The sequence below is a fragment of the Adiantum capillus-veneris genome, chromosome 14, assembly GCF_014529385.1.
Source record: "Adiantum capillus-veneris isolate H3 chromosome 14, ASM1452938v2, whole genome shotgun sequence".
Taxonomy (NCBI): domain Eukaryota; kingdom Viridiplantae; phylum Streptophyta; class Polypodiopsida; order Polypodiales; family Pteridaceae; genus Adiantum; species Adiantum capillus-veneris.
In genome coordinates, this window is record NC_140944.1 from 138,302,777 (window position 1) to 138,324,351 (window position 21,575).

A 21,575-nucleotide genomic window follows, 5' to 3' on the forward strand; every position below is an offset into this window, starting at 1 on the left:
GATCCTGAGTAGAACGTCACTCGCGTGCCCTGAACACCCCTGTCATTGCAAACAAAGTTTGCAAATGCTCGGTGTAATGGCAATATCCCATCCGGGTCGAACTACCTCCGCCTGTGGCGTCAGTCTGTCGGGCGTAATTCCAAATCGAGCCGCCAATTCCAAGTGAAAAGAAGTTGGCCTTGGCTCCTTCAAAAGAGCTTCCTGATCCTTCACTTTGCCCCAAAAAGCGGCAAAGTTTGTACTTTCATTCATTAGATTCGGTGCAAGTCCCACGCCATGTGGTACTAGTTCTGCTTTTCTATCTGTCTTTTCTGCCACGCTCCTCAGTTGCTCTCGAAATCTTGGAGTGCTCTGAATAGCGTCCTCCCGCAAAAGCGATGTCAAACTGCTGTATAAAAGACAAAGTCTTCGAAGCATCCGAGTATCCTGAAAAAGTATCAAACTTGATCGAGTAGCCACCTTTCTTAAACTCTCGGACTTTCTTGCTTTCATCTTCGAGAAAGTCATACTGGTTGGCTTTGTAAAAAATTCTTCTTGTTCGCATAAAAGTTTCCATCATCGGAATCTGAGCTGTCTGTAGACGAGTCCTCGGTAGAACTATCAGTCTCTGGGCGAGATGTAGCCTTCTTTGCCTTTTTCTTGCCCTTTCTGAAGCTTTGTTTCTTGCTTCGCTTTTTACCTTTTTTGTCTTCTTCGCTCGAATCTGAAGAGCTAGAAGAACTGTCAGAAGAAGAAGAAGAACTGGGTACTCCTTCAAATCGAACACGCTTCTTCTGTTTCTTTTCCTTGTCAAAAGTCAACTGACGACCCAAATAACCTGGAAAGTCAGTGCTTTTCTTCTGCTTTTTGCCGTGCTTTTTGCCTTTCTTTTGCGCGTCAAAAAGCTGAGCAATCCGTGCATCAACCACATTCTCCAGTTCCTTCTCCGTATATTTCTTGGAGGCAAAAGGTTTCTTGAGAGCGGGTTTCGGGAGTGGTGTTGTGGTTCTCTGCCACTCCATCTGTACCTCTTCCAAAGAGGTCTGGGTCACATATTTTGCCATCTTCGGGTCCTTGGCAAAATTGAGCATCATCTTTGTTGCATCGCCAATCAATCGACGACGCTCCATCTCTCTTTGCTCCGCCTGAGTAGGCCGAGGTACTCTGTCTGAATCTTCGTTGTGATCCCAACCCGCATCTCCAGATGCAGAGGGAGTCGACTGATCATTGCCTGAAGCCATAGGTGCCGCGGGAAAAAAAAATTCGGGGATCGGATTTCCCGTAGAAGAGAAATCGGTCGTGCTCTGATACCACTGTAACAGACTTGGACACTCCAAGTCAAGAATCAACCGCGACAGCACCAAATAACCACTTCAAAACAATTCACAGATCACAATAGATTTGCATTGGCCCGACGGAGTTCCGTGCCTAGAGATATTGGCCCCAAAGACTGGCGCCCCTTTCGGTATTTCTTTTTATATTAATCAGTTCAAAGTACAAGAGAGTGGCTAGCGTTTCACTCTCAGACTCTGCGTCCAGATGCTCTGAGAAGTGAGGCCCTCACCACTAATTTAAAGGTTACAAGGGATGCCCAAAAGCAGAACCCCAAAAGCTTTTAAAATCAAAAGCATCAATTCTCTTAGAGAGTCTTTTTCTCTTCTTTTATAAAAAAAAGCAAAATTCGCGTCGCTCTTCATTTTCCAAAAAAAAAAATTTAATAATAGCCTCCACGATTTTCAAAAATTAGGGTTTTTTGCAAAAATTAGGGTTTGCAAGAATTTTAAGGTTTCTAGTAGAAATTAGGGTTTTTGCTGTCCGCCACGTCATCACTTTGTGACAAAAAGCACCAGAGATGGCCCTAAAAGCATCAAATATGAAAAGCTGACCCCAAAAAATCACTTTCCTAAAATTTCGGGATTTCCCTAAAAATCCGCCGCGAATTCCAGGACGTCCATACAGGTGCCACATCATCATATTTTGATGTGCAAAGTCTTTTGAGTGTATTCTGCTTTATTTTTAATGTCTTTATGTCACTTGGGGCCCCATCGAACGGGGTCCCCATAAGTTGGTAGGACTTCTTCTTCTGTTGCTTGTTCTTCTTAGGGTTTCTAGAATTAGGGTTTGCAGGTTTTAGGGTTAGGGTTTCTAGAATTAGGGTTTCAACAGTTAGGGTTTCTTGCAAAAATTAGGGTTAGGGTTTTTGCTCTCGGACAGCCACATCATCTGTAAGTTGGCTCCATTCTTTCGGCTTTGACACATCAGCAGTTTGTTACACAAAACCTTGCTATTTCTTGTCTTCTTAGTTGTTGCAAAATAAGCATTAAATTGATGCAGCCAAGAATGAATAACCGTAGCATCCATCTTACCATCGTACTTACTGAACTGGATCTTTTCTGTGACTGAGTTGTTGGAGTCCGAATTTCGGCTTGCGCCACTTGATGAACTACCAACATCTTTGGCTGGCTCGGACTTCGAGGCGAGAACATGTCGGACCAATTCTTGCATACGTCGCTCACTCTATACCACACGCTCTGTCTGTCTTTCTTCGGCCGCCAGACGATTCGCTTCTTGTTGTGCGATCATGTCCAGCATTGTCTTGACCAAAGCCTCCATAGGATTTGGTACAATCCAATGGCGTAGATTGGGAAGGGGGAGGATCAAAAAAACCTCCTAGTGGGAAAAACTCTTCTTCGCCACTGCCATGCTCGCCACTCCATGCGAAGTATCCATTCCGCTTCTGGTGATGACCATGCACTGTGATCGTGGTTCTTAAGTTCTCGAGGAACTTGGGTTCTTGTGGGTCTTGAGTTCTTGGGTTCTTGGGGGTCTTGAGTTTATGAGGTTCTTGAGGGTCTTGAGATTCTTCTTTTGCTTGCAATCTGTGTTAGAGAAGGATCTTCTCTTCACCCGAGTTCTGCTCTTTTCCGCGGGCGCACCCCTTGGCGGCCTTGCGCTCACACCAAGGTTTCTTTTTCCCACCTCACGTCGATTGGCCGGCCGCTAGTGCACAGTCCACTCTCAATGAGTGAAACGAGGCACAAGGGGAGGCTGGACAAGCCCTTCTTTCTTGGGTTTCCTGTCACTCTTCAAAAACACGATTAGGAATCGACACGCCCAAGAGGACTTCGGTTACGTGTGACCGCAACAAGCAAAAAAATTTCTTGTGGTTCTTGTGGTTCTTTCCTTGAGTGATACAGAAAACTGCCAAAGCTCTGATACCAATGTAAGGTGCAGCGGAATGAATGTTGAACTTTGCTCAAGATGAGTGCTCCGAACTGTGCTCAAGGTTCCTTTTACTTACGGAAGGGAGAGCCTTCCATGCCTTTGGTGAGAGAGTGCAATGGACGAAAACAAAGTGAATGGACACTGTGAATGAAGGTGCATGAGACTGAGAGATAGAGAGAGAAGAGAATACGACACCAAAAAGTTGTCAAACTCTTCTCCAAGGGCCCCACTCTCGATGGCGAGAGTGGTCTACTATTGATTGCACAAATCTCTACAATGCTTGGACTTGCCGACGATGAGGACAACGACGAGACGGGCTGAAAACTGGAATCGCTAATGGCTGAAATCTGCAAATCTTTATCTGCTGAATTCTGACTGTAACAGACTTAGACACTCCAAGTCAAGAATCAACCGTGACAGCACCAAATAACGACTTCAAAACAATTCACAGATCACAATAGATTTGCACTGGCCCGGCGGAGTTCCGTGCCTAGAGATATTGGCCCCAAAGACTCGCGCCCCTTTCGGTATTTCTTTTTATATTAATCAATCATCAAAGTACAAGAGAGCGGTTAGGGTTTCACTCTCAGACTCTGCGTCCAGATGCTCTGAGAAGTGAGGCCCTCACCACTAATTTAAAGGTTACAAGGGATGCCCAAAAGCAGAGCCCCAAAAGCTTTTAAAATCAAAAGCATCAGTTCTCTCTCTCTCTCTTAGAGTCTTTTCTCTTTTTTTTTTTTTTTTAAAGCAAAAGCAAAATTCGCGTCGCTCATCATTTTCCCAAAAAAAAAAAAATTTACATAATCCGCCTCCGCGATTTCCGGAAATTAGGGTTTTTGGCAAAAATTAGCGTTTGCAGGAATTTTAGGGTTTCTGGCAGAAATTAGGGTTTCTGCTGTCCGCCACGTCATCACTTTGTGACATACCTCCCTCTTGAAAACATTGTAATCGACCACGATTACGCCTGCAAAACCGACAAAAGCCATAAACCTTCTTAGCAGACACTGACTGTTAGTACCTACGTACACTAGGAACACACATCTAGCACATGTACAAAATCGACAGTCACATCACACGACATCACAGGACATCACCAGACATCACAGGACATTCAACATTCATTCGGATCTTAGACCATGATTTATCGGCAATGTAGCTAGCAATCACATCTAGGTCCAATCGGGACCTCATCGATGTCCGATTGACTAACCCCTATTGCAACCATGTCTATTCGAGATCAAGTAGACCAAAATGCTGCAGTCATTTCGGCTATCAGTTCCTGCACTCGCAAGAAGTCAAGAACAAATCAGTATCATAATCAGGAATTCCATTTCATAAAGTCATCCAGCAGAATACTGTCAACTCTCAATATCCCTGAAGCTCAAAGAGACATCAGTGACTTTAGTATCAAAATCGAGGCATCTGTTGACAAAGGAGTGGAGTGACTCCCCTCTTGTGCATCCCATTGCACCAAATCTCCGGCCAAGCTGAATTCTGGGTTCCGTTTGGAGTAGACTATGCTAAACCAAAACATCCAGATAAAGTTTCACAATCCGAGGAGTATCTGCTAGGTCCTCCTCCATCCACTTCACATCAAATGCAGGAAAGTTCTTGAACTTAACCAAGAACCGCCTTCGGACTTTACCTTTCTTCGTATCATTATGTGCCAAAATCTGTTCAGGAACAAGGATCTCCTCGTTTTCTTCCACTTTGGGTTGCTCATCAGGCTCCCCATCATCAGGCACATCACCCTTAACAGGTTTCAAGACACTCACATGCAATGCATTGTGAATCCTCCAAGTATCTGGCAGTTTCAATCGGAAGGAGACATCATTTATCTTGTTAGTAATCTGGAAAGGTCCGTAGTATCACATACTAAGCTTTGGAAAAAGCCTCTCCTTTCCCTTCTTCTTTCTTAGGCGTGCCTTCTCAAAAGTAAGAGCACCCAATCATCCTCCTTCAGTTTCCAGTCGCGACGATGGCGATCCGCTGCCTTTTTCTGTCGTTCTTGAGACTTCTGCAAAGTCTCGCGAACCTTGGCAAAAGCCGTATCCAAGTCTCACGAATATTCATCCGCTTCAAATAACTAATCTTTCGTGCTCAGGAAGGATGGAACCTTCGCAGCACTTTCAACAATCTCACATGGCATCTTCCCCGTCGAAGAGTGTATCGTGTTATTGTAGGCAAATTCCACCAAAGGTAAGTTCTTTTCCCATTGAGTCTTCTGATGCGAGATACAAGACTTCAATAAATCTAAAATCACTGAATTGGCAATCTCAAATTGCCCGTCAGTCTGCAAGTGGAACGATGACGAGAACTGCAACCGCGTGCCAATGTTCTCCCAAATTGCCTTCCAAAACAAACTCATAAATCTGGGGTCTCTGTCGGAGACAATCGTCTCAGGCGTGCCATGTAATCGGAAAATCATCGTGATCATTTTGTATTCTCGGGAGATCAAAAAAAATGAAATCCATTTCAATATTTTCCCAGGGGCGGGTGGGTATGGGTAAAGGCTGTAACAATCCCTGTGCCTTATGCCTGTCAAACTTGACCTTCTGGCATACCAAGCAACTGCGCACAAACTCTTCCACATCCTTCTTCAGTCTCCGCCAAAAGAAATCTCTCTCTACCCCTTTCATGGTGGTAGCAATGCCGCGGTGACCCGTAAAAGGTGGACAGTGGCAATCAGTCATAACCTTTTCCCTCAACGGCTGTGTAACGCACAACATAGTCTTTTTCATCAAGTAGCCTTCCCGAAGGGAGTATCCAGCTACTGTCTCCCCATCCCGTATCCGTGTGAAAATATCTGCAAAATCTGTATCTGTGGCACACTGATCGACCATATCCTCGAAGCTCCTATGATGTATCGCGGAAATAGCCAGAACCAACGGTTTCCGAGACAAAGCATCTGCCACCACATTCTTCTGTCCCTGCACATGGACAATCTGGAAGTGGAACTATGACAAGATGTTCACCCACCGCATTTGCTTTTCCGAAAGCTGCTTCTGTGACCAGAAGTAGCGCAAACTCTGATGGTCTGTAAAGACAGTAAAATCCGCTCCGAGTAGGTAATGCCGCCACTGAGTAAAAGCGTGGATAACCGCCAAAAGCTCTTTCCCATAGATCTGTGCTGTCATCTCCGGCCTAGAGAACAAACGGCTCTCATAAGCTATGACATGGCCGTCTTGCATCAAGACCGCACCCAGACTACGACCACAAGCATCACAAAATACTTCAAATGACTTCTGCAAGTCCGGCAAAGTCAAATCTGGTCCTGTAGTCAATTTCTCTTTCAATGTCCGAAAGGCAGTCACCTCTGTGGGTCCCCACGAAAAAGGTACTCCTTTCTGTGTCAAGGTATGCAAAGGGGAAGCAACCTCTGCAAACTTTCGTATGAACCGCCTGTAGTACGAACACAGTCCCAAGAAGCTTCTAACTTCATGGACATTCCTCAAATCGGGCCAATCACGGATAGTCTCTATCTTGGCCGGGTTCATTTGCACTCCTGCTGTTGAGACAATGTGTCCCAAAAAATGTATCTCTGGTAGGAAAAATTCACTTTTCGTAGCATTAATCACTAATGTGTGATCTCGTAATGCCTGAAAGACTTGAAGCAGATGATCTCTGTGTTCTGCCTCATTCTTGGAGAAAACAATGATGTCGTCAAAGAAAGTGCCGACAAATAGCCTGTACTCTCGAAAAATCCTATCCATCATCCGGTTAAATGTCGCAGGAGCATTGGTTAAGCCAAAAGGCATCACCAAAAACTCAAATAACCCAAAAGTCGTCCGAAAAGCTGTCTTGTAGACATCTCTTGGCGCTATCCTGATCTGATGATATCCACTCTTCAAGTCAATCCTGATAAAGCAGGAGGATCCCTGTAACCTGTCGAGTATATCATCGATCCTAGGAATCGGAAATCTGTTCTTGATGATGATTTCGTTGAGTGCTATAATCGATGCACATTCTCCAAGATCCGTCTTTCTTCAAAACCAACAACACTGGAGAGCAATACGGTTAAGTACTAGGCTGGACAAGACCCTTTTCCAAGAGGTCTTTCACTGAGTTCATAATCTTTTCATTCTGTACTCGGCTCACACGATAAGGTGGCCGATTCGGTGGCGTGCTTCCAGATATCAGATCAATGGTATGATCTTCAGGCCCTCTCAAAAGCAATCGGCATGAGCGTGGAGAAAAAAAATCTTGGTGTTCTTTTCTTCAGGTCAAAACATTTTCAACTTTTATCCATCGCTCAGTTCTCCCAAAAGAATGAGTAAGAAAACTGAAGTTCATCAAGTACAATCTCTAAGCCCTTCATTTATCAAAGTTGCTTTCTCAGCCCGGTAGTCAACCACGGCGTAGTTCTTGTGGTACCAAGGGATCCCGAGTAGAACGTCACTCCCGTGCCCTGAACACCCCTGTCATTGCAAACGAAGTTTGCCAATGCTCGGTGTAATGGCAACATCCCATCCGGGTGCCAGTCGAACTACCTCCGCCTGTGGCGTCAGTCTGTCGGGCGTAATTCCAAATCGAGCCGCCAATTCCAAGTGAAAAGAAGTTGGCCTTGGCTCCTTCAAAAGAGCTTCCTGATCCTTCACTTTGCCCCGAAAGCGGCAAAGTTTGTACTTTCATTCATTAGATTCGGTGCAGGTCCCACGCCATGTGGTACCAGTTCTGCTTTTTCTATCTGCCTTTTCTGCCACATTCCTCAGCTGCTCTCGAACTCTCAGACCTGTCGTTGTCTTTATCATTCTGTTCTTTCTGTGCCTTATCAGGGCACTTTGCGGAAATATGTCCATGTTCCTCGCATCCAAAGCACTTTCCCTCTCTGAGGAAGCGAGCTCTCTCCTAAGGAGTAAGCTTGGGTTGTGCATCCTTTTTTTTCTCTAGGTTGCTCTTTTTCATTCTACTTTCATTCCCAGAAGTCTGTTCGCCTCGTTGTGTCATGGCCTCATCTGTGGGGTAGGTCAGACTGCCAGAGTGAATGGCAAAGCCCCGCTTCGCATGACTCATCAACTCCTGAACAGAAGCTGACTTCTGTTCCAAGCAGTGATTTCGGATCTCTGTAGGTAGACCCAAGGTAAACCGCTCAATCTGTTCTCTAAACGAGATCTTCTTGAATGAAGAGGCGGGTAGAAAAGAGCTCCAGAATCTTTCACAATAAGAATTCACTGTATCGCTCTTGGTCATCCGGAGATGGTTCCAAGCAGCTCGTATATCTCGCTCAAACTCTTGAGTCAACCAAGAAGAAATAAAAAGCCTCTTGAATTTCAGCCATGTAACTGGCACAGTCTTGCTTAATAGAAGCGTGGACCACAAGTACGAGCATTCCCCTTAAAGTAAGAGGCAGCTCTCCGAATCTTGGAGTGCTCTGAATAGCGTCCTCCTGCGAAAGCGATGTCAAACTGCTGTATAAAAGACAAAGCCTTCGAAGCATCTGAGTATCCTGAAAAGTATCAAACTTGATCGAGTGGCCACCTTCCTTAAACTCTCGGACTTTCTTGCTTTTATCTTCGAGAAAGTCATACTGGTTGGCTTTGTAAAAATTCTTCTTGTTCGCATAAAACTTTCCGTCATCGGAATCTGAGCTGTCTGTAGACGAGTCCTCAGTAGAACTGTGAGTCTCTAGGCGAGATTTAGCCTTCTTTGCCTTTCTCTTGCCCTTTCCAAAGCGTTGCTTCTTGCTTCGCTTTTTACCTTTTCTGTCTTCTTCGCTCGAATCCGAGGAGCTAGAAGAACTGTCAGAAGAAGAAGAAGAAGAACTGGGTAGGTCTTCAAACTTGACGCGCTTCTTCAATTTCTTTGACTTGTCAAATGTCGACCGACGACCTAAATATCCAGGGAAGTCAATGCCTTTCTTATGCTTTTTGCCGTGCTTTTTGGCTTTCTTTTGCATGTCAAAAAGCTGAGCAATCCGTGCATCAACCACGTTCTCCAGTTCCTTCTCCGTATATTTCTTGGAGGCAAAAGGTTTCTTGAGAGCGGGTTTCGGGAGTGTTGTGGTTCTCTGCCACTCCATCTGTACCTCTTCCAAAGAGGTCTGGTTCATATATTTTGCCATCTTCGGATCCTTGGCAAAATTGAGCATCATCTTTGTTGCATCGCTGATCAACTGGCGACGCTCTATCTCTCGCCGCTCCGCCTAAGTAGGCCAAGGCGGGCCATACTCTCTGCTGAATCTTCGTTGTGATCCCAGCCCGCATCTCCAGATGCAGAGGGAGTCGACTGATCATTGCCTGAAGCCATAGGTGCCGCGGAAAAAAAATTCGGGGATCGGATTTCCCGTAGAAGAGAAATCGGCCGGGCTCTGATACCACTGTAACAGACTTGGACACTCCAAGTCAAGAATCAACCGCGACAGCACCAAATAACCACTTCAAAACAATTCACAGATCACAATAGATTTGCACTGGCCCGGTGGAGTTCCGTGCCTAGAGATATTGGCCCCAAAGATTGGCGCCCCTTTCGGTATTTCTTTTTATATTAATCAATCATCAAAGTACAAGAGAGCGGTTAGGGTTTCACTCTCAGACTCTGCGTCCAGATGCTCTGAGAAGTGAGGCCCTCACCACTAATTTAAAGGTTACAAGGGGTGCCCAAAAGCAGAGCCCCAAAAGCTTTTAAAATCAAAAGCATCAGTTCTCTCTCTCTCTTACAGAGTCTTTTCTCTTTTTTCTTTTTTTTTAAAAGCAAAAGCAAAATTCGCGTCGCTCATCATTTTCCAAAAAAATTTAAATAATCCGCCTCCGTGATTTCCGGAAATTAGGGTTTTTGGCAAAAATTAGGGTTTGCAGGAATTTTAGGGTTTCTGGCAGAAATTAGGGTTTCTGCTGTCCGCCACATCATCACTTTGTGACACTGACTCTATGTCGGTGACAATGTCGATGACGACGATGCGTCGAAGACGACGATGCGTCGACGACGACGATGAAAACGCAGATGCTGAAATCTGCGTTTTCCGGGCTGATACTGCAAACTTCGCGGGATCTGACTGTGCGACGAGGACCTGCTGCGGGAAGGTGAGATCTGCGAGGTTCAGGGACTCTACTACGGTATATGACTGCTGAAAACTGAAAACGCTGGTGTTTCTTGATGTTCCGTCGCGTTGAATCTGCAAAAACGCTGAAGTGTGATGCTGATGCAAACACGCTAGGGCTGAGAATCTGCTGCTGGGGGAAATCTACTAACGCTAGGGCTGATCTGCTGTCGTCAAGTGGATCTACTGTGTCTGCTAATGCCGAAGCTGCTCTACAATGCAAAAACGCCAAGGCTGATCTGTCTTGCAAAAGACGCTAGCTTGATGCTGTTGCAAAAACGCTAGGCCAAGCTGTTCTGATCCTGTTGAGAAGTTGTCAGTTGAGCAAGGTGCTCCTGCTGCCTCTTCTGCCAGAAAGTGCTAGCGTTAGGTTTGCTTAAATACAAACTTAGCAAAATTGCCCTACCTACTTTCCAACAAAAGTCACTTTAAAATAATAAGTGAAAAATGTCAAAAATAGCGAAAATAGGTCTATGCACTGTAAAAATGCTCTTGATGGGATCTGATGGGAATCTGATGGTCATGCTATGTGCAACCAGAGGATATGCATCTAAATCAAGTGTCTGGACATGCACGGTCTGCAAACAGACTCACAAAAGTGCCAGGTCACTTCCTATTCTAGACTGACTTGACTGAACTGAACCCTGATCATGTTGTAGCTTGTCCACGGACACATAGGGTTGGATGTGTCACGTGACAATTGCGATCTGAGGAGCGTTTGGTTATATATGGCTTGTGAACTGCACAGACTTCAGTCTGGAGAACACTCTGAACAACGCAAACTTCGGTTTGGGAAGCGTTAAGCTGAATCTGGACGATTTATGTTATCTGTTTGCACATGTGAACTTTGTGCCATTTGCATCATGAGGATGCGAGCACAAGGCTTTGCAAGGCATGCAGCGAAGTACAAGTCAAGAAGCCCTAATTTTTCTTCAACAGAGCCAAGGTCAACTTCACTTCTACCAAAGTGGCCACCCACTTAGGAATCAAGTTTCAAGACATGGGCCGCAGATGGATGCATTGTTAGCAGCACCAGAGCAATCAAGTCGTCGTAACGCCTGTCACAGGCAAACTTCAGTTGCATTGTCAAGGTTACTCGGGGCATTGAGGACTTCAACATTATTCAAACACACTAAGGCTCATGTTTCTTTCTTTCAACATCCATTTGTCAAGAAACGGTATCCAAACACAAGCACAAATTGCCCATATACAGGTGAATGAATTATTTTTTCTTTTCATACATGCAATAGGAACGATATATCATACCTTTCTTCAAAGCCTTGCTCGAGAACCCAGAAGTAAAGACAGATCATCGTTTCTTACCACGCGACACCAGCTTCCACCAATTTGATCATGTACAAGAGGTGCTTCAGCCTGGTGAAAACCCATTATGATGATGTCAAAGCCACATGCTCACTTCCAGCCATACCAAAAACAATTTATATACATACACATATTGGAAGCTACACAATGGCTTTGAATAGCATCGAAGAGCCCTGAAATATCATCATTTGAACCTCCGAACCAAACTGCTGCAACTGGATGACATGAAATATAATCGATCAAAAAGTTGCAAAAATGAGACGTTTGGAATGTAACCAAGAAAAATGTGTTTTCCCATGGTGAGCAAAACATCAGCAAAGCCAAACCTGTCCCTCAACGAGCTTTGAAAAACCAAACTTGTTAGTCCAGATTCCTTCCGCCCCTTCAGCAGCAGGTAAGATGAGAAATTTGACTTGAAGCAAACGCAATAGCCCTTCAATGCATGACATAAGCATTTGAAAGTAGCCCTATACACAAAAATAATCAAAAATCTTAAGGCTAGAAACAAGACAGTCTACATAACTTTTCTCCCACTTTAACCAAGACCACTACTCAAAAACAGCTACCTGCCCACGACTAGCAGAAGCTGTTGCCACAAGAGGCATCTCAGCAAATTGACGTCCAAAAACTCGGAAAACTGCTGCTGAGATTACTTCACCTCTGCAATTAACAAACTGTGAGTCATAGTTAATCTAAAAGACGAGCTTGTGGGTCTCTACAAGTACATAATATGCTAAGAGAATAAAACTCATCACGTGGCAATCTTGTGGAACCTTGACTGTTAGTCGCACCAGTCAAACTAATAACAAGAAGTCACATCCACATTACCAGAGAACATACCTGTACTTAAGGACAGCACAATACATGCCCTGAAAATCTTGATCCCGTATCGTTCGACTGCATGAACAAGAAGAAGAGTTGCCAATCCAATAAGGAGGTAGGTTCTCTCATATAATGAGGGGTATCCTAAAATCGCGCACTCACCTATACACCATGAGTGATATGAGATCTCGACCGGAGGTAGCATCCACTATTGGATCAAAGCTCTCCTGCCAGAGAAGGGAACGATTATATTAATGAATGACTAGACAAATATACCAAAATGAAGGCAACGAGAGTTCAGGCACTGAACTGTGAATATGGAAGCTGCTTCAGCTAGCATTTTCCCATTCTCAGGGTTGCCTCTTCGTCCATGAAGTAATTGCCAAGTAATCTCACCACTTCGGGAATTTGGATTCCCACCACTGATGGCTCCTTTGTGCTGCTTCCTAAGAGCACAACCAACCCGTACAGGTTCTGGCCCACTTATGACAAGCCCCTCCAAAACATTATGGATGTGATTGCAGTCACTGCAGCAAAGCCACTCTCCTGCAGGTAACTCCTGAGAAAAAAAAACTTCTTTACATCATTATTGAGGTGTGAGTAATAAAATGAGCTAGCTTTGCGAAGATGATAGCTACCTGCAAGTCTGCTATTCCCCTCTCCTTCATGCAGCCTACATGAAACTCTCTCTCGCACTAACAGAAAAACCATCAGTAAACCCAAAGGGGAAACCCAAAGAAACTAGACAAGCCAATGCATCAAATTCACATTGCACATTCTTACTTGATCACACAGCATAATGGTCTTGGGGCCAAACCCTGATTTTTGAAAATCCCCATTCCTACACCAACAGAACGAAGCACAGTGTCACATACTTCACTGCACAAGAACATCAAATAGAAAAAACAAACTCGAAAACAGTATTACTTGCAAAAAACACAGCCCCCTATAGTATTTTCAGAAGCTTTGACCACCCGATGACAACGTTCTGCAGTCTTCTCCTTGATCAGGCCAAGCATTCTGCCTCTGTCTCTTGCATTATTTTTCCATGGTTGTTGCTTTTTGTCTTCACAAAGAGGACAGCACCAATCACCTTTAGGAACCGCATTGAGACCAACACATTCTGCAGTCAAAGTTACAAATTAAACCACTGTAATTGTATCGTATACTCCAGCCAACATAAGCACAACAAATATGCAAGTCAGCTAGCATATAAGAACTTGCACTCACGGTGCTATCAAAATGAGGCAAATTACAGGTTCCCCTTCAAGAGTGAGAACAGACACCACAAGCTATCACAACAAAGCCTCTTTGAAAGGCCAGACAAGCTCTCCACAGAACAAAACCAACAGCATTCATCAAGAGGAATAGTACCTGAATGATATGCTTTGGGGCATGCATCACAAAGTACAAGATCCCCACCATCACCACACTCCGCACAAAAATCATCATTGTCTCTGAAACTGTTGCTGCCTGCCAAGTTTTGATCTTTGGCAGAAAGAGTCAATGCATACTCATGCAAAGACTGTCCGTTGGACAAAAACATGCTGATGTATCTGCAGTCACTCAAACCAAATACACAGATTGAATCAAGAATAAGCATCATACAAGAACAATAAGTAACCTTAAAAATGCTTACGCATTGCGTCGAGATGCCCAGCCTGCATGAGCTTCAAACTGCGAACAGCTGACCTGCCAGTAAAAGGGTGCCAAGTAGGTATAACAGAAGTCCCTACTAGAGACGCTCAAAACTGACAATTTGGACAAACACTCACCACTTCATTACAGCAGCCACAACAGATGCCATGACCCTTCTTTGTGCCTCTTAAGAAGCACTACAGAGAAATAAAGCCTTCATCAAGAACTCTCCTAACTATGAATCAAACTTCTAGAGCTTCTCTTTCATGGTTATTATTAGAGAGTTGATTGAACCTGTCCCTTCACATGATAGGCAACCTCTGTACCATCTGGCAAGCCTCCAGGTTGAAAAAGCAACTTGTGCCGACTGCCATCCCTAAAGTTCAGTGCATATTAGAATGAGAGCCATTATGCATAAGAAACAGAGCAAATAAAGGCAGACAATCCTTCGTGTGATTCAGAACTTTCACCACACCACATGTATATGCATTTCTAAATAGGCTTTCCTTTGAATACATAAAATATCCGTTTGCTAGTGCCTACTTTAACATCCATGTACTCCAACACCCTAAAGCTTGTGCCACAAAAGCCTAAAACTCAACAATATATCAAACACAAGATCTTTCTAAGATTATGCACCTTGTTTGAGATGATTGCTTTTGAGAGCTCCTTGAGTACAAAGGCTCCAGCTTGCTTGGATCTAGAAACACAAGGACACAGACTGAAGTTAAGGAAAAAAAATGACACAACAGTTATTCTATGCCATGAGGACCCATTACAGCATCACTCTTCAGTAACTACCTAAGCTTGGCATTGTCCCTTTCCTAGGAAAGGTAGAACCGCCACGGATGCTGCCACTTCTCAAGCCTGTTCTGTCATAACTTTCTTCGTTTGCAGCCTTACGTATCACTCCAATCGATTTTCCTTGACTGGGTTGACAGCCTGCTTTAATGATCTCTTGTAGTGATTTCCCACTTTCTAGAAATATGTAGTCACTGGGATGGCGAGCATTGCTACCAGCATGCTTTTCAAAGCTGGACACATTGACAACCTTCACCCAAACACAATAATTCAGTTACTGCAAGAAAGCCAAAAGACATTTGTTGTAGAGGTTCCAAAGTTTTCAAACCTACAACTTTTCCTTTGCAGAGTTTGCAGTTGCACAAAATCCCACCGTTCTTTACCAATCCAGTGAGAGTACTCTGACCAGAACAACTCTTCATTAGCGATCACATTAAATGTTGGATAAACATGACCCAAATCAACTCTCTGTACAGATAATCAGCAACGAGCACTTACTCCACTCCCTTTGTAATGATAATAAACTCGGCATCCATCAAGAGCACCTGATGACAATAGCCCTTTGGCAGTGGTGGGAAACTCTTTGACCTCTTTAAGTTTACTAAGCACTTCTTCCCCCGACCCATCTTCATAAGTGCTCGGTAGTTCCACATTGGTTGCTTTGTCCTTAGGCAACTTAATCCTAAGTCTAATTTTCTCAGGTTGAGCCTCTTGATTGAGGGACACACAGTCTCTAGAAGCACTGGAAGATGTTTGCTGAGATACATCAGCTCCTGATTGAGGCAATGAAGGGCTTGTCTGAGTAGTTGGCTGCCAGTTATGAGATGCACTCCCATCTGTGTACAAGTCCTTAGAGACATCTGATGGTGTTTGCCAGCCTGCTACATCTGAAATCGGCTGCAAGCAAGGGCTTCCGTAGGAAGATGTCCGTTGCAAGCTAGAATTTACTACATCAGAATATAAATCCCTAGACACATCAGATGTCGTGTGCTTATACACATTCGCTTCATGACATACTGACTGCAAGCAGGGGCTATCATGGTGCATACAATGAGATGCACTTCCATCAGAAATAGGGAGATGAGAAGCAGAATAAGCTGAAGTGTCCATGTCAACATCAGTTTTAGGATCCACACTAAGTCTTTTGGACTTTGAAGCAATTAAACGCTTGTAAGTTAAATCTGAGCATCCATATCTAAGCCCGGATGACAACCCTTCCTGTCCATGATACATGTCATCAGATTGCTGGCTTCTACAATCAGACACTGTGCTACAGTCAAAAACTTGCTCAATTTGTGAGGCTGACACTCTGCAAACTGCAGAATCCACTATCATATCCTCCTCCCCTTTCTTTTCCTCCTCCCTCTCTTCCTCCTCCTCCTCCTCCTCCTCCTCCTCCTCCTCTCTCTCCTTTTTCTTTTGATCTTTACCTTCTTCATCTCCTTCCCCATCCTTCTTGCCTCTCTTTTCACCAGTTTCTTTGTTTTTGTCATTCTCATTCTCTTTGCCAGCATCATCTTTATCCTCACCCTTCCTCTCCTGCGATGATTGAGTGTTATCGTAGTTGGAATCCTTTCCATCACTCGCCATATTCGGCACCTCTTTCCTTTTATCATCCTCCTTCCCTTTGCCCTCAGAGTCAGCAGCATCACCATCCATAGATCTTTGCACAGCATCTTTGCAAGAGCTTATTGCCAGACTGGCTGAGCTGACGCCCGACAATGGTGGGATACAATTTGACAATGAGAAAGAAAAAAAAGACAAATGCTTCTGGGCTGACCCAGCCTGCGGTTTCATTATACAAAGAACACCATCCCCAAATATCAAATAACTGATGGTGGGTTCCCCAAAGCATAAATTGACAGTAGCTCTATTCTCGAGAAGAAGAGCTTCATGGCATTTCCCCATCACCCAATCAACAAAGCAATCACTATACCTGCAATGTTCTCCTGGCAACCCTGATCCTAGAAATTGCCATTTCTTATCAAACCTGGGAAATCCTGAAGTCTCTGATAACCTCGAGCCATGATTCTGGAAAATACAAAAACTGCTAGTTGGGACACTGGTAACCTTTTTCACTGTCATCCTCTTAGTGGAAGGTTCTTCCACCATAGAACATGGTATAAAATCTCCACTGTCAGTTTTGCGCTTGAAACAACCGATCCTTCGCTTAATTTTGACTGTTTCGGACCTTTCCAGGCCAGGCAAACAACCCATGGTCTAAAGCTGATTGTGCCTCCTTTAGGGACTATGTACTGCAAATTAAATCGATTCAAACCCTTCTGAGGTCTACCCCTATAGGACCTGTGCACTCAACCATTCCTGCAATGAAACAGACATAGACTGAAGCAGACATTAAGCTTCTATGACACACACAAGATATCAAGAATCGACAATAGGCGGTTCTGCAACACACTGCAATGTCTATTGATACCTAGCTCTATACCCTGTATGGGGTACTGTCACGCAGTGGTGATCTTGTAGTGTTTAGCCAATGATATGCAAGATGGAGTTGAGAATGATAATCTGTCTTATGGAGTTGAGAATTGATATTCAGTCTTGTGACTGATACTGTGAGTTCATAATTGACAAAAAAAAAAAGAATCTGCATTCAGGGCACTCACTATCCTTATCTAATTATGTTGCTCCCACAAGACACCGAGACGCATGCATAAATGTCTTGTAGTTAGCTACAAATCGTGGTAATGCTTCAATAGCAACATTTAGGAGCATGAAAAAGGTAACAACTCTATCCTAAAAGAAAACTAAGAACTCACACAAGCAAGGTAAGGCCAAAACGCACTCATTTCAAAATTCATCTCCCACCCTATAAACTAAAGAAAGAGGATAAGTAAGTAACCAATGCATGCAACCTGCTACTCTACATAGGTTCCTTCATTGACTAAACAAGGTATTCTTGCACACTGAAAAACAGTCATGTACATCAAGATGAAGTTGATCACAAAGCTGCTGCCCCTAATGGCCTCAAATGCAAATGATCAAGAGACTCTCCGCACATTTCAAAAACATGCTTTGCTCCACCCACAAGAACTCACACCAATGTACGTACCCTTGCGTTGATGAAAATCCGATTCCTTCTGTTTCTTGACCGTGATAGCAATGCAGATACCCTAGCATTCATCAGACAACTTCAAACCGGGAAAGAGACTGCGTGGGTGGGGCAATGCACCAAAAGCAGTGAATAAGAAGAAGAGTATAGCAGATCTGAGTGGCTGTGGAGATGCCGTATGTCAAAGAGCACATAAAGCAATGCGGATGAAAGAAAAAGGGCACCCAGACACTTGTTCTTTCCTTTGGAAGGTTTCTCGCAGCCTTCGATCTTCTTCTCTGCAAGGGCTGCTCGATGTTGATTGATTCCTGTCTGCATGCCCCCTTCCCTCTCAATCCGTTTGTTTACACATCACCGCCATTTAGAGTTGTCTTTCTTTTTGTACTTCATCAATCAAATGTTCGCATTTGAAAGTTTTACTTAAAAGTACACCACTAGGTTTCGACCCACGTTAGGGTTGTGGCATGCATGACCCTAGGTTTCCTCGGAGTAACCGGTCTTGAGTTCAAAACTCGTCGAGTAGATCTCCAGACCAACAAGCCTCGAGTTAATGACTCGTTGGATAGGAGGTCTTTTAGGATTGTTCCTACAATGTTAAAACTTCTCTTCTCTTCTTTGAATCGTCCATGGTGCCAAGGCCCCCTTTTGGAGATCATCCTGATTCCTACCCTCTTTGGAGTATTTTATGCATTTTTTACAAGTGAAATTAGCACTCTTCAAAAAATACATTGAAGTACCAAAAAAACAAATAGTCTTTGAGATGGAGTTTTGTACTAGTGGATAGTGGCCCTTTCTTAAGCTCGGAACCAGTGTTAGCTCAGGTATTCTTCAAAGTGGGTCTCCCAAATTTCGGTTCTAGGTTCCACTTGTATATTTTTTTGAAGTCACCTATCTTGGGTGATCTAGTTGCACATACAGACTACTGAAGACTAATGGCAGTTATCCATGGCTCAGATGTTCTCGTTTTAGAGGGGGATGTGGAACCAGTTTCCGAATCAATTTTTGGGACTACTTCCTTTCAGATCCTGTAGTTCCACGTGCAACGGACACGATCGATAGACTATAGTCTATGTGGTGGCTTTCTCTAGCACCTTATTCTTCTCTTGCAAAGCTTGGGAGCACGATCTCTTGATCTTGCCGTATTAGCTGAAGTTGACAAGGAAGGGTTCCATCATAATCAACCTTGGCAAAAATTAACATCCTCACCCTAGGTGAACCTAAAATGTTGTGGCTCCAATCAGCATAGAGAAAAAATGCTTTCAACAAGCCAAGGGCTACATGAGCAAACTTTCCTCATCCATTTTTTGTGATGTCATAGCCTTTATTTTTTTATAGGCATATTAAGTAGGTAGATTTTATCGAAATTTTACAGCCAACCATTTAGTATCAACATGGAAAGGAGAATGTGGTGGCTGATGCTTTGCGTAGAAGACTTATCTTTATAACTTATCAATCACTTGGGTACATTATCTGCATCTATGCTTGACACATTTGCATAAGTTGATGACTTCAAATCTATATTATTATAGATGATTGTGCATGCTACACATTCTTTTGTGGAGTACAAAATTCATGATTTCTCTTTGTTTCAAGCATAAGCTATGTGTAACTAAGCCTTTTCGCCTCATGGTGGTTGAAGAGTTGCACGAACCTCTCGATGTTGGACATAGAGGTCTTGCAAGCACATATCAAAATCTATGTGATGATTTCTTTTGGCCATCTATAACAATTGATGCGATCAATATGTTTTATCTTAGTTAGTATTCTAAAAGTTAAGTATATGTTAGTTGGTCATCGTGATGGACGTCTAAAGCATAGCTATTGTACACTAACACACTCTATGTTGATGCTCAAGGAAGTGACCAGGATGGGACATATAGACGCATTGAGTTTTTCATACCCAATGTGAGTTACTATAAATAGAGAAGCACTATAGCGCAATCACAGAATCAACTCAAAAAGTCTATGAATATGTACGATTAATCCTACAAACAATTTGATGATTCCCTCAGCTAAATGAGCTCGGAACACCATGAAACTTTAGGAGACTATAGGCAAGGACTAATAGAACCTATTTAAGTCATAGACAATCATTTCTAAGAGACACATAAATCGCGATTCATGGATTTGCAAGTGTGGAAAACACGAACTGAAGTGGTCTAATAGCATCACTTATGTAATGGAATTGGCCTATTAACTTGAGAGTAGCAGAAATTAAAGAGAGTACTTTTGAGAAATTACTTTGTGAGCATAGCGGGTGAACATAATTGATGGTAGCAACATAAACATAGCATTTAGTTAACTTAGCATGAACAATACTTTTGCAAGAGAGAGAATTTAGAGAACATGACAACAATTGAGGACCGGATTTATGTGGAGCCGGTCCCCCCTCCGATAGGCATTTGTATTATGATTTCTCCCATCAAGAGAGACTTGTTACAATACAATCTTTGTGTTCCTTGTGACCTAGGTGATGCAATGAAGATGGAAAGCTTCATGCATCACAAGCATAACATAAACTTTGAGGAAAGCATTAAATATCCCAATCCTCCGTCCCAAAACCTCAAACACCTTCGAAGGTGGAGAGAGCTAGCAAGGAATGAGAGTAGGGAAGAGGAAGAAGAAACATTTTATAGGAGAAAGAACTAGTTCCTCACTTATCATCGCTCTTCTTGCTAGCATACATAATAGCATAGTAATGAAGATGGAAAAGATGGCAAGATTTGTAACATTTAATGGCCTAAAAACTTGTGTGTAGCGGAAATTAGCATGAACATAGTGGGCATTTCATTAGAATAGATTCCTAATGAGAATTACAAGAGTGCTTGGGTGGAGAGAGCAACAAAAAGCATAACACCTAGTTAGATAGCATGAAAAATACTTTCAAAAGAGAGAGAAATTAAGCTATTGACAACAGTTGAGGACCGGATTTGCATGGAGCCGGTCCCCCCTCCAAAAGGCTTTGTATTATGGTTTCTCCCATCAAGAGAGACATTGTACAATACAATTCTTTGTGTTCCTTCAAGACTAGCTAGTGCAATGAAGATGAAAGCTTCATGCACTACTAACATCAATTATCCCCGGTATTAGACCCAAGACCTCACACACCTTCAAAGATGGTGAGAGCTAGCAGGATATGAGAGTAGATTGAGAGGAAGAAGGAGTATCTTACGAGAAAGATGTACATCTCCTCACATAATCACTCATATTAGCATAGCTTAGCTTAGTAATTAGCATGGTAGAGGAGATGAGCATGCATTGAAGCTTGGCTCTTGGTTGGATTTGCATCCACACGCCAAGAGTGTGTCGATGTAGACTTCTATCTCACAAGCTTGGAGTAGGTGATGAGCTCTCCATTAAAGCTTGGGAAGAGATAGTCTTCTTTACTTCACACATGAGATTGTGTGAGTGTGTGTGTGATAATGCCTTGCAAAAATCAGCCCCCTCTCTCTCTTGGGCGAGCCCTCTTGCTATCCTCCCATTGGACCTCACCAGGCCTAGCCAATGACAATTAAGCAGCATAAGTGATAGCCTTCTGACATGTGTCCCCCTTTCCCCTTTTGTGAGAGCTTTAGGTAATTTAATAATTCAACTAAACTCTCATTGAACCCCTTTGCCTCCTGGCCAATAGGAATCAGGCAAGCCATTGGGCTGTTGAATGCTCATTGGACCCCTTGGGAG

The 21,575-nt window shown here is 43.5% G+C and overlaps 1 protein-coding gene across 3 annotated transcripts in view; it reads right to left on the reverse strand.

Annotated features, from left to right (window-relative positions):
• Nucleotides 1–18,308, reverse strand: part of LOC147443220 (uncharacterized) — a 44,392-nt gene extending 26,084 nt beyond the window's left edge. For 2 of the 3 annotated variants that reach the window (XM_086529130.1, XM_086529129.1), the window contains exons 1-19: nucleotides 17,895–18,305; nucleotides 15,323–17,146; nucleotides 15,157–15,225; nucleotides 14,825–15,074; nucleotides 14,663–14,723; nucleotides 14,318–14,399; nucleotides 14,161–14,220; nucleotides 14,025–14,077; nucleotides 13,760–13,941; nucleotides 13,313–13,508; nucleotides 13,169–13,226; nucleotides 13,024–13,080; nucleotides 12,696–12,944; nucleotides 12,548–12,612; nucleotides 12,404–12,460; nucleotides 12,130–12,223; nucleotides 11,890–12,030; nucleotides 11,692–11,778; nucleotides 11,507–11,614 (exon numbers count right to left, since the gene is read on the reverse strand). In XM_086529130.1, coding sequence (XP_086385256.1) covers nucleotides 11,704–11,778; nucleotides 11,890–12,030; nucleotides 12,130–12,223; nucleotides 12,404–12,460; nucleotides 12,548–12,612; nucleotides 12,696–12,944; nucleotides 13,024–13,080; nucleotides 13,169–13,226; nucleotides 13,313–13,508; nucleotides 13,760–13,941; nucleotides 14,025–14,077; nucleotides 14,161–14,220; nucleotides 14,318–14,399; nucleotides 14,663–14,723; nucleotides 14,825–15,074; nucleotides 15,157–15,225; nucleotides 15,323–17,041 — 3,468 coding nt within the window. In that variant the 5' untranslated portion in view covers nucleotides 17,042–17,146; nucleotides 17,895–18,305 and the 3' untranslated portion in view covers nucleotides 11,507–11,614; nucleotides 11,692–11,703. Of the gene's footprint in view, nucleotides 1–11,506; nucleotides 11,615–11,691; nucleotides 11,779–11,889; nucleotides 12,031–12,129; nucleotides 12,224–12,403; nucleotides 12,461–12,547; nucleotides 12,613–12,695; nucleotides 12,945–13,023; nucleotides 13,081–13,168; nucleotides 13,227–13,312; nucleotides 13,509–13,759; nucleotides 13,942–14,024; nucleotides 14,078–14,160; nucleotides 14,221–14,317; nucleotides 14,400–14,662; nucleotides 14,724–14,824; nucleotides 15,075–15,156; nucleotides 15,226–15,322; nucleotides 17,147–17,894 lie in introns of all 3 variants that reach the window. The other variant, XM_086529131.1, reaches the window with a different exon arrangement.
• Between the last annotated feature and the right edge of the window lie 3,267 nt (nucleotides 18,309–21,575).